Source organism: Cebus imitator, unplaced genomic scaffold (assembly GCF_001604975.1).
Source record: "Cebus imitator isolate Cc_AM_T3 unplaced genomic scaffold, Cebus_imitator-1.0 Scaffold272, whole genome shotgun sequence".
NCBI classification, from domain to species: Eukaryota; Metazoa; Chordata; class Mammalia; order Primates; family Cebidae; genus Cebus; species Cebus imitator.
In genome coordinates, this window is record NW_016107587.1 from 2,045,786 (window position 1) to 2,058,240 (window position 12,455).

The window sequence follows — 12,455 nt, forward strand, 5'->3', positions numbered from 1 at the left end:
AGATATAACTACTAATATATATGTATATAGTTCATATGTTATCTATTTCACATGTACACAGAAACTCACTCTTCTGAGTGGTACCAGGGAAGGACTGGAGGCTTGGCATGGCAGTGGGGAGGTCTAGTGGCCGTAGTTGCATGTACTCTGTGCTTTCCCTGAGTGCAGAGACCATTTCAGGTTCTAACCCCTGGCACGGAGTTTCTGTGAGTACTTGGCTTGTGGAGAGGCACCAAACCACCCCAAGTGCCTACTGAAGAGCAAGTTTAGGATTAAACTTCTACAGAACAGGAAATGGGCCTGCATCCTCGCTACTCAAAGGTAGGGGAGTTGGTCACATGTGTAGGTCTTCAAAAAACAGTTTCTCAGCATTTGTTTGATCTTGTTTGTTTACACTGTCTCCGCCAGCTGGTCTTCCTGGTGCTCAGCCTGATACACTTCTATGTTCAACTCCACCGTATGATGGACAAGGGTGTCCTCAACTACTGGCGAAAGCCAAGGAACTGGCTGGAGGTACCCTCGCTTGTGTCATTTTCTTTTTGAAAAATAGCAATAAAGCATTCATATCTTAAAAAACGAATTTAAATAAGAAATTGATTATGCACTAGCTACCGCCAACATTATTGCAGTTTTCTCCCTGCGTATGGTAATCTCAAAACAACCTTTGAGATCAGGCATCCTGCAGTGTTGTCACAGTTAGTTACGCACCACACGAATCTCAGCCAAGGTTGTCGTCCCATAAGATCATATGGTGCTGAGAAATTCCTAAACCTAATGACTTCTTGACTCTGACCCTGTATAGGCCTAGGCTAAATATGTCTGTTTGCAGCTTAGTTTTTAATAAAGAAGTTTAAAAAATAAAAATTTTACAAACTTTTAAAACTAGAAAAAAGCTTTTCGAATAAGGATATAAGGAAAATATTTTTGTACAGCTGTACAGTGTGTTTGTGTTTAAAGCTGTGTTATTATAGAGCCAAAAAGTTTTAAAATTTAAGTTTTTTAAGTAAAAGAGTTACAGTAAGCTAAGGTTAATTTATTACTGCAGAAACATATTTTTGTAAATTTAGTGTATCCTAAGTGTGCAGCGTTTTTGAAGTCTACATTAGTGTACGGTAATGCCCTAGGCCTGCACTTTCACCCACCACTCTCTCACTGCCTCACCCAGAGCAGCTTCCAGTCCTGCAAGTGCCATTCATGGTAAGTGCCCGACACAGGCAGACCATTTTTTACCTTTGTACTGGATTTTTACTGCATCTTTTCTATGCTTAGATATATTTAGATGCACAAGTACTTACCATTGTGTATGATTGCCTGCAGTATTCAGTACAGGAACACGCTGCACGGCTTTGTGGCCTGAGAGCAGCAGGCTGTCTCATATAGCCCAGGTGTGTAGGACTGTCTGTGTTTGTGTACATGCACCCTACAGTGTTCACCCAAGTACAAAATCACCCAGTGATGCATTTCTCAGAAGGCATCCTTGTCATTAAGCAACGCATGACTGTAACTTACAACCTGTGTCACATGGGGTGCCAGGTAAGCCCTTCCTCAGGAGCTATCTGAGGGTCTTTCTGCTGGATGTTGCAGCTGTCCGTGGTTGGAGTGAGCCTCACCTACTATGCAGTTTCCGGCCACCTTGCTACACTTGCTGGAGATGTCACTGACCAGTTTCACAGAGGACTTTGCCACGCATTTATGGACCTCACCCTTATGGCATCATGGAATCAGGTACGGGGGTGCTCGGGGCCATGCAGATAGAGGCGATGCACTGTCATGCCATCCAGAGGCAGAGGTCACACAAGCTCTACAAGGTGCAAGGCAACAGATTTTCTCCATATTGAGAGATGATGCTCCGAGCTGGCAGATGGGGGTGGCCAGGACAGTGAAGGGCCTGGAAAACTTTAGACGTGCTTTGCATACTAGGGTATGTGGATTCTGCATGGAGCAGAACTCAGGAGCCTGGAACTCCCCCAGTGCTTCCAGGGGACCCTAAGGGGCACAGGAAGTAGGCGTTGGTGCAATGTGGAGGGGGGAGGCTAGTCCTGACTTGCTTAGACACACCATTTTCTCTCTTCATCCTGGTGACAGTCACAAATGCAGGCAGTATTAGCCACTCTGCAGGTGAAGACGCCAAGGCTCACGGAAAGTATCCAGTCCCTCAGTGGAGGGAAGTCTGGTTTCAAAGTCCCTGCACCTCCTTCCCCTAGGTGGCCCTTTCTGCAGGCAATGGTTCCCCATTCCCTATAGGGATGGGAGCTCCTACCAGGAAGACCAGGCAAATGTGCACAGGTGGGCCTGGATGAGCCCTGGAGAGGGGGCCCATGAGACAGGGCAGGATCCCACAATAGCATGAGACGTTGCCTTCCTGTGGTGGTGGAAGGTGAGCCCACATATTCTGCTTCGTTGCCCTGCTGCTGTCAGAACCAGCCCCTCCCCTACCTGCCTTGTCCTCCTTTTCCCATCTAGAGGGTGGTCAGGGTACCATGGCCACTCCCAGGGCTGAGTGGGTCCTATAGCAACCTAGAGAGCAAGGGCCAGTTCCCCTCCAGCTTCAGGCCCCTCCTCCCCAAGTCTGTCAGTTTCCCCCACAGCCTCCCTCTCACTCCTTGGCTCATGTCTGCTCTGTAAGGAGAACCAGGTGGGATAAGGCTGGTTTCCTCTACACTTCTGCCTCCTCCGCTAGTGCCCCGGTCCCTGCCTCCTTGTTGAAGATTACTTTGTTGCAAGCAAAAGAAATTCCCTAGACTAGAGGAAAGAAACAGATTCTAAAGGAGCCCAAGCAGAAGATTTGACTTTTCTCCTGAAGTAAAAAAATAAATAAATAAATGAATCTGATGAGAGAGAACACTCACACAAGCAATGCACAGCAACTGTCACTCACAGATTGGCAGCCAGGGACAACAGAAGCCTGGGATGCGGGGTGAGCTGGTGCCCCTGGCTCAGGAAAGCTGACCAGGGTGGACAGAGTCCTGTCTGTGTGTATCCCTCTTGCACCAGTTCAGAGAGCCTGGAAAGCAGCCTCCCCTGAAGTTTCATAAGCTGGGGGAACATAACATGCTGTGCTAAAATGCTGGAGGGCATCCTCTTCTCAGAGGAATGGGAGCAGAGCCCAGGCTGTTCCAAGTAGTTCCTACTTATCTCCGGATGTTGTGTTCCTAGCACGTTCAACATTTATTGTGAGAATTACAAGCAGGAAAAGGGGAAGAGCTGGGCTGGCTAAGGCCAACCAGGGACCTGTTTTGCAGGCATATATCAGCATCTACTGAAGTCTTCATTAAGCAATTATTTGATTTACTGTCTGTCTTCCCCGACAAGGCTGGAATCTGCAGAATAGAGAATGTATGTTTTGTTCATTACTGCTCCCCCAGTTCCAATATTAGGGCCCGATGAGGACTGGCTGCTTAATTTATCGGCATCTCTCTCTGGGACAAAGCTAGAGGAATTTAGCTCAAACTTCAGTGTAGGCTGCATCCAGGGTGCTGGAAGAACAAATCATCTTCAAGATAAACACAAATGACTTTCTAATGATGGAATTTAACACCCAGGATTAAAAAGCTATGATTTGAGTGTGTGAAAATGAAAATGCACAGACTTTAGAATCAGCAGACCTAAAACTCACTCCCAGCCCCTCTTTGACCATGTGCCATTAGGCAAGTTTCTTAACTTTTTTCAAGTCTTAATAAGATAGAACTATGATACATACTTTGGGGGTTTTGCTAGGATCTGTGTGTGTGTGTGTGTGTGTGTGTGTGTGTGTATTTGTACGTACACATGCAAACATATCCTTGGAACGTCTTGGCGTCTAGAAGATGTTCCATATATGAAAGTCATAATAATGGCAATTACTCAGAAGGCTTTATGGCATCCCTCAATCAGATGCAGGCAAGAAAGGGGCCCTTCCAATCTGTCCACAGGAAGTTTATAGCCACGTTGTCCAATAGTCACCACTAGCCACACACGGCTATTGAGAACTTGAAATGTGGCTAGTCCAAACTGAGATGTGCTGTGAGTGTAAAATACTCACTGGAATTCATAAACTTAGTATGAAAATTAAAAATGTACCGGGCGCAGTGGCTCTCGCCTATAATTCTAGCATTTTGGGAGGCCAAGGCGGGCAGATTGCCTGAGCTTAGGAGTTCAAGACCAGCCTGGGCAACGAGGTGAAATCCCATCTTTATTAAAATACAAAAAGAAACTAGCCAAGTGTGGCAGCATGTACCTGTAGTCCCAGCTACTGGGTAGGCTGAGACAGGAGAATTGTTTGAACCCGCTGGGAGGCGGAGGTTGCAGTGAGCCGAGATTGTGTCACTGCGCTCATACTCCAGCCTGGGTAACAGAGCAAGACTCCATCTCAAAAAGAATTTGTTTTTAATGTAAAATATCTCAATAATTTGTATGCTGGTTATATGTTGAAAGGATGCTATTTCACATTATTTTACATATACTCATTTATACAAAATATATTATAAAATAAATTTACCCTGTTTAATTGTACTTTTTAAAATGTGGCTACTAGAAAATTCCACTCATAGCTTGCATTGCATTTCTCTTGGCTGGTGCTGGCTAGAGCTCCATTCATCCCCATTCTCCCATGTGTGGCCCTGCCTGCTCTGAAGGGGACCTGAAGGGTGACAGCCACTCACAGACTGTCTAGATTTTGGTTGTCAGAAGTCATTTTTGACCTTGTCCCAGTTGCCGAGGAAACAAACAGAAAACCTTGATTCGTTGCCCATATAAATTTTAAACCATCCAGCTGTCATTTCTTTTCTCTTGGGCTTATAATTTTGGTGAGACCATATGAGATCATAAACCCAGAAGGACGTTCCTCGTGAGCCCCTGGTAGGGAGCAGGGAAGGGGGCAGCCTTCCTAGAGGCCTCCCAAGTGTGGACGAGTCTGGGAGGCTGTTTGCCCCTGGGTCTGCCTTGTCTCCAGTTGTACTGTGCTTGTCTGTTCACACTGTTTGTCTGAGCCATAGACTCTAGAGCTATAACAGGGGAGTGACTCTGGCTTTTTCGAGGATTACCTTATTATTATTTTTTTTTTTTTGAGACAGCATCTCCCTCTGTTACCCAGGCTGGAGTGCAGTGGCGTCATCTCTGCTCACCGCAACCTCTGCCTTCCAGGATCAAGCAATTCTCCTGCCTCAGCCTCCCTAGTAGCTGGGATTATAGGTTCATGCCACCACTCCCTGCTAATTGTTTGTATTTTTGGTGGAGACGGTGTTTCACCGTGTTAGCCAAGATGATCTCGATCTCCCGACCTTGTGAACCGCCCACCTCAGCCTCCCAAAGTGCTGGGATTACAGGTGTGAGCCACCACCCAGCCACGAGGATTACACTTTTAAAAACCTACTTGGAAAGTGTTGGTGGCCTGTTCTGTACATGTAACAGGTGGGAAGGAAACAAGCATGCACTAAATACATTCTTTGAGTCCCCTCCATGGTGATGATTTTCTTACAGTTCAAGAGACTGAGGCTCAGACAGGGAGAACAGACCTGGGGTAGACAGAGTCCCATCTGCGTGGCCTGCTAGACCTGCTCCATCCCAGTGTCCAAAGAAATGGCCAGACCAGAATTCAGAGCAGGTCTTCTGAAAATGTGTTATGATTTGTACTTACCCCTAGTTCCAACTCATCCTCCTCTGCAGACGTCTGCACTTGATGTCCCTCGGAGACTCATGGTCTAATAACATCAAATCCAAAGAAGTCTTTATGTACTGCCGACAGCTGTGAATATGTCTGCACCTTCCAGTGACTGGCATGGCACACTGACTGCCCTGTTCTTTTGTCTCAGAGGGCTCGATGGCTCCAGGGAATCCTCTTATTCCTCTTGACATTAAAATGCACCTATCTTCCTGGCATTCAAAACACAATGGCGTCCTGCTCCTCCATGATGCGCCACTCACTCCCCAGCGTCTTTGTAGCAGGGGTAAGAACTCTCGCCTTTATCGGGTGGCCTCCCTCATAAACCATTGATCTGGGCACTTTTTTCAGCCTTCCTCAAGGGAAGAACAAACTGCTGTCAAGGTGAACAGTGTCTAGAATTCCAGTCTTCTAATCCCTTACAGTGCACTTTTGGATAACTGATATCAACAGTTATATAGCAAGTTATGGTCGTGACAATAACCATGATTTATGAAACACTTGCTCTGTACTGTGCCTTACAACAGCATGTTATTATTACAATAGAAGTAGTTATTATCACCTCCTGAGCTTTCTCTAAGTGCCAGGAATGGCACTTTGGGCCTCTCATAGATTACTTCATTTAAGTATCAGAATCAAGCTATGGGCAGGCACAGTTCTTCGTAAAAGGTTCTCAGGAATGCCTGCCTCAAACCCCAGGGCACAGCCAGGTCTTCATCCAGGGCTGGCCCTGAAGTCTGGTCTGGAGGGGGAAGCCCCAAATCAACAGGTCCAGAGTACAGCTTGGAGCCCTGCTTAAGTTCCTGGGGTGCTGGGGATTCCGATCTGGTCCCAGCAGGGAAAGAGCTTGCTCCAACCTGACAGGCCCTAATACAGCAGGGAATTGCAATCAGGGCCGAGGGAGAGTCTTGGCCAAGTGACCTGAGTTTGGAGGCTCTGGCTATCAGGATCCAGGCCACACAGGACACCAAGACAGATCTCCTGTTCCAGGTAAGGAGTTCCTCCAAACCCTGAGGAACACACTCAGCAAACCAGGGCAGAGAGAAGGGGCTTAAGAGTCAGAGAGAGTGGCATTCTAACCTGGATGTCCCACATCCTAGTTCATGTTGTGAGCACCAACCAGTTGCCCAACCTTGCCTCTAGAAAAAGCATTAATGTTGTTTGCCCTGACGGTTATTACTGGCCTTTGAGATTACATGCACGTAGAATTTATGGAACAATTAAACTAGTCATTATCAGGACCATTTAGCAACATGCAAAAATGCTTTTATGTAAGGGGAGAAAAGCCCAGGATATAAATAATTTGTGTCCAAATTAAGTTGCAGGATTCTAACTGTGCAGCGAGTATAGACTCATAGGCACCAAGAGGAGACCGGGAGACCACCCAGCTCAGTTTGTCCAGCTGTAGACTCATAGATTGTGCTTGCTTTCTTCTGAGTCCCACTGATGTCTGATTTCACCTGTGGAGTAAATAATACTAAAATGAGTCCCAGTGCATTCGTAGGGAAGTCTTTGCATACCTGTCCAGGGTTACACATGGAGGCCAGCAAGGACCCACACAGAACGCAGCCCATGACTGTAGCTACAGCTGGGTGGGTCTTCTCTGCAGGCACGTCCACAGTCTGCAAACACCGACCATGTGGACCTGTGGGGTGACCGCCTGGTGGTCTGACATCCAGGTGGAGAAAGTGCTTGTCGGCACCAGAGCTGGTTGGAGCAGATGGAGGGAGAAGCATGAACAGGGCCGGTGATAGAACCCCTCAGATCTCAGACCAAGTTCCCAGTGTGTTATAACCAGGACTGTGAAACCTAAGCTTGACCAAATTCACATCAAAATCAGCAAGACTTCTCAATGCTTCCTAAGCGGTGTATTTTACTAGGCCCTGGCCAGGTGCAGGGGACATAAAGATGACGAGGGAGCTGCCCCCTCATGGCACCCATGGCCTGCTAAAGGGGGCCAAAGGCCAGGGGAGCAGGCCACTTGTCACCACAGGCAGAGAAGGAGCTGAGGAGAGAATGGCCCTGGCAGGAAGAGCCCTTGAAAGGGAGGAGGGAGACCAGAGGGGGGCCGGCAGGGGTGCGAGGAGGGAGGCCTGGGAGAGGGGTGAGAGGGTGACGCCACCTTTTGGTTCAAAACTAGGGATGGTGTGATGGATTCACACTCCCAAAACTGCCCCTCCAAGTTTGGAAGTCGAGGCTCGCACCCCTAAGGTCAGTGCTGTCCGGCTTTTCTTTCTGCAGCTGGCGGGGGCCCCTGTGCTGGCTGCCATCTCCCACCTGCGCCGATTCCTGCTTTCTATGTGGGCTCCACCACCTGGCACCTTCACAGACGCCTTCCCCAGGCTGCTGTTTCGTTTTCCTGGAAGAAGCCAAAAAGACTCCTTCCTTGGCCTTTCCAAGTCTGAGCAGCGGGACATGGCTTGTTACTTTGGGACCCTTTTAATAGTCTCTGCCACACTGTGTTTTGGAATGGTAAGTAAATGTGTCCCCAACTTTCAAGTCATGGTTTGTACAAGTTTCATTTGCTGTTGGGGTGAAACTGTGGTCCATATGGATGGGGCCAGACAGCACAGGTCAGATCTCATGGTAATGAATCCCTGGGGTCCAGCTCACCTGCCCTGGGAGATCAGGTGAGTGAAACACAGTTAGTTTGACTCTCCCTTACCCTAGAACAGTCCAGCACGACAGCAGCCACCCCACGGTGCCACCTCCTCCAGGAAGCTTCCCTGGTCCTACTCACCCTGCACTGAATCACATCATTTCTTGCTCTGAATTTCATCTGCAGTCTCACGCTGCCTCAAGGGTATGTTTCCTTTTCTCAGTCTTTCCATCTTATCAGAGTTGCACTCCATCAGCCACCCTCTGCTGGACGTGTTCTCCAGGCTGGGGACCGAAGGAGGAATGACTCCCTGTTTCACTCCCTCCTACTGATCTGCCACTGGCAAATCCAGTCATGTCACAGCCAGCTTAAACCCCTTCAATGGAAAAAAAGTTTCCCGCATGGTCTTGTCCTGCTGCCTGGACTTGGGGTCAACAGATTTAGCAAATAAAACTAGAACCCAGTTTCAGTTAAATTTCAGAAAACAGTATTAAAGTTTTCAGTATTAGTAAGCCCCCTGCAATAGTTTAGACATATTTATGTTAAAAGTTATTTGTTGTTGACCTGAAATTAAAACGTAACTGAGCGTCTTACATGTTACCCCTCCCTGCTGAGGCTCTCACCTACTCTGCCCAGCCCGACCATGATTGCTGTGTCCACTCACAAGGGTGGGACTCATCACTTCTATTTCCAGAAAGCCCTACAGGTGTTCCTGTGGAAGGCTCAGGGTTGGGACCCCTGCTCTGTGCTTGGCTAGGCCTGTCGGCGTGCTGCCCGCACTTACTGCACGCGCCTTCCCTCAGATCCCTCCACTGTGACTCATTCAGCATTAGGTTCTGAGACAGGGTCAGTGTGTCATTCCCCCTAGAAGCTCTCCCAGCACCGATCCCCCCCAGGACCCCCGAAGGCTCTGAGCATGCTCCTTAATGCACCCATTGTCCTGTGCTGTTGGGTTTTGTCTCCTTTTGAACTCTAGCCACGTTCCTAGCAGGCATATTAGTGTGCCTGCCTTCTAGGGTAGTTCCTGACACATTGGAGAGCTCACTATAAGTTCAGTGAATTGAATATTCCAGCTTTGTAAGTGAATCCAAATTCTCTGCAGTCCTTAGAATTCTACCGGTATTCTAGTTTAGGAGCTAGAGGGAAACTAAAAGTGAGTGCTCATGTTCACACCTTGACAACACTCAGACCCCAGTCCTTTGTTTTTATCAATGTTCCTGGCTCCCTACTCCTGCTCATCCATGAATGCATAAATCCATCCATCACTCATCCACCCACCTGCCCACCAAACTAGTTACCTGTCCACCTATCCACCCACCCATCCATCCATCAATTCACTCATTTGTTCATCCATGCACTCATTCAACAAAAACCTAAAGAACACCCATTATACATTCAGGCAAAGGCCAAAAAAAAAAAAAAAAAAAAAAAAAGATAATAACTGCCTCAGAGAGCTCGTAGTCCATTGGGGAAGACTGACATATACAAATAATTAGGGTAATTTTTATATTTTAAATAGTTTCTAAATTGGTTATGTGATTTGCAGATATTTTCTCCTGACCTGTAGCTTGTCTTTTTATTCTCTTAACAGTGTCTCTACAGAGCAGAAGTTGTAAATTTTGATAAAGGCCAGTTTTTCAATGTTTTCTTTTATGGATTTTGCTCTTGGTGTCCTGGCCCAAATGAATTTCCAAATCCAAGATCACATATATTTTCTCCTATTATTTTCTTCTAGAATTTTTACAGTTTTATGTTTCACATTTAGGTTGATCATCTGGTTTTAGTTAATTTTAATATAAGATGTGAGGCATGGGACAGAGTTCCTGTTTTTATATAGATGAATATCCAATTATTCCAGCACAATTTTTTTTTTTTTTTGAGACAGAGTCTCACTCTGTCACCAGGTGCCAGGCCGGAGTGCAGTGGTGTGACCTCGGCTCACTGCAATCTCCACCTCCTGGGTTCAAGCAATTCTCCTGCCTCAGCATCCCGAGTAGCTAGGATTACAGGCATGCGCCACCATGCCCAGCTAATGTTTTGTATTTTTAGTAGAGATGGGGTTTCACCATGTTGACCAGGTTGGTCTCGATCTCTTGACCTCGTGATCCACCCGCCTTGACCTCCCAAAGTGCTGGGATTACAGGCTTGAGCCACCACGCCCGGCTCCAGCACAATTTTTTTAAAGAATGTTTACTCCATGCAATTGGTTTTACAACTTTGTCAAAAAGCGATTGGCTGTATCTGTGTGGGTCTGTTTCTGGGCTCTCTATTCTACTCCACTGTTCTTTCCTTTAGCCAGTCCTGTGAGGTCTTGATCACACTATGGCAAATCTTAAAGTAGAGTGGATGAGTCTTCCAGCTTTGCTCTGTTTTGATTGTAGCTATTCTAGCTCTTTCACTTTTCAATATAAGTTTTAGAAACATCTTGTTAACATCTTATTTTTTAAATCATGTGGGGGTTCTGATTGAAATTGCTGTGGAAGTATAAATCAAATTTGGGGGGAATTGGCATCCTAATAATATTAAGCTTTTTTCAATCCTGGAATTCTGCATGTCTCTCCATTTATTTAGGTCATCTTCAGTTTCTTTTCATCACTGTTTTATAGTCCTAAGCATACAGATCCTACATAATTATAGGCAACTTTAAAGCCTAACTAAAAGTGTCCCCAAAGAGAAAGAAACTTAGATCAGAGACTCATTTATTCTTCCTAAGGAGACCAGGAAATCTTCACACAGCAGTAACGGGAGCCTTGAAGAGGAGTTCCACTCATGGTGACAACTGCTGAGAGCAGTGTTTTAGACACGGGGGCACACGGAGAGGGCCATGCTGGAGTTCTGGTTCAAGCAGACATCGTGTTGAAAAGGATGGTTGGAGTCAGGAGTGGAGGGCCTTGCATGTCGTACTTAGGCACTTGGATGCTATCTTCTGAGACTTGCAGGCAATATTGCATTGAGGTCTCTGGGTGCAAGAGTCAGGCCTTGCTGTCCCCCGTGGCTGTTTTGCTAGTAAAGCTGGAAGGCCTCAGACCTACACACCAGTGGCCTACCTTTTCAGGCTCCTGAGCATCTTTGCAGAGTTCTAAAACTTTGTGAGGGGTGGGGATTTGGGGACCAATCAAGGACAAACATGACCACGAGAGACAGTAACACACACAAGCTTTATTGAGGTAGTGTTTTGAAGTGTTCCCATGTAGGGGAACTCCCTCATGCTATGAAACTGCCCACAGGCTTACAGCGTAGGGTTCAAGAACAATCCAAAAAGGAAGAAGGGAGATCTCATGGGAGAGGGGCAACAGGGAAGGAGCTTACCCCTTAGAGGATGCTGCTCAGCAGCGTGGAGGGAAGCTCTGAGTCAGAAAGCTCCTGAGGCCAGCGGCAGCTTGGGGCCTTATAATCTTATTGGTGGGTAACAGCTGTCCCTTGAGACTTTGCAGGATATGTAAAGCTGACAGGCTCTAAATGGCTAAAAAATTGTTTATTTGGGTTATTTTTAAAACAATTGGATGTGTAAAAGATTGAGCTTGCACCAGCAGGCTTTTGAGCTAACAGCTTACAGCCTGCAGTGAAGAAATAAACCACCTGGAGGCTTCTAGAACACACGTTGAGGGCACAACAGCCTGCTGAGCACAAGACCCTTTCTGTCTCCCAGGCACAAGCACAGGGCCCCCTCCTGAGGCTCACCCACAGCTCAGAACGGCTCACCAGGGGACACCGAAACTGAGACACAGACTTTACTTATTGGCATGCACATGTGTTGATAATCTCAGTTCCCAAAGTTAGATACTGAAAACATCCTTTACAATACAATGAATTTCCATGGCTGAGATCATCTTACTGACATTTAGTTCAACTCAGGAGAGGTATTTTCCTGATTTTGCTTTTTTTTAACCAAGAAGTCACTATTTTACCAAAAGGTCTTAAAGTAGCATCATCAGATAAAATCTTCATTGCGTAGTTTATCATATTAACAAGGCTCTTTATTTAGGTTGCTGACGTGAAATTTGTCTTTATTTTTTCTTCTCTTTTTTAGCTGAGAGGTTTTCTAATGACTTTACCCCGAAAAAGACAATCTTTTCAAAGTAAATCTCTTGTGAAACTTAAAGACGTCACTGCTTATATGTGGGAAAAGGCCCTCACCTTTCTGAGACTGAAAGCACCAAAGTTAGAAGAGGCTGAGATGGTTGAGAATCACGTAAGCTGTGGGATCTTGGGTAACTG

At 46.5% G+C, this 12,455-nt stretch overlaps 1 protein-coding gene across 1 annotated transcript in view; it reads left to right on the plus strand.

Moving 5' to 3' along the window:
• The window catches only part of PKD1L1 (polycystin 1 like 1, transient receptor potential channel interacting), a 182,645-nt gene that overhangs the window by 146,501 nt on the left and 23,689 nt on the right, over positions 1 to 12,455 (plus strand). The window contains exons 51-55 of the mRNA XM_037728604.1: positions 409 to 513; positions 1,585 to 1,725; positions 5,790 to 5,924; positions 7,880 to 8,110; positions 12,268 to 12,429. Of these exons, the coding sequence (XP_037584532.1) occupies positions 409 to 513; positions 1,585 to 1,725; positions 5,790 to 5,924; positions 7,880 to 8,110; positions 12,268 to 12,429 (774 nt within the window). The remainder of the gene's footprint in view (positions 1 to 408; positions 514 to 1,584; positions 1,726 to 5,789; positions 5,925 to 7,879; positions 8,111 to 12,267; positions 12,430 to 12,455) is intronic.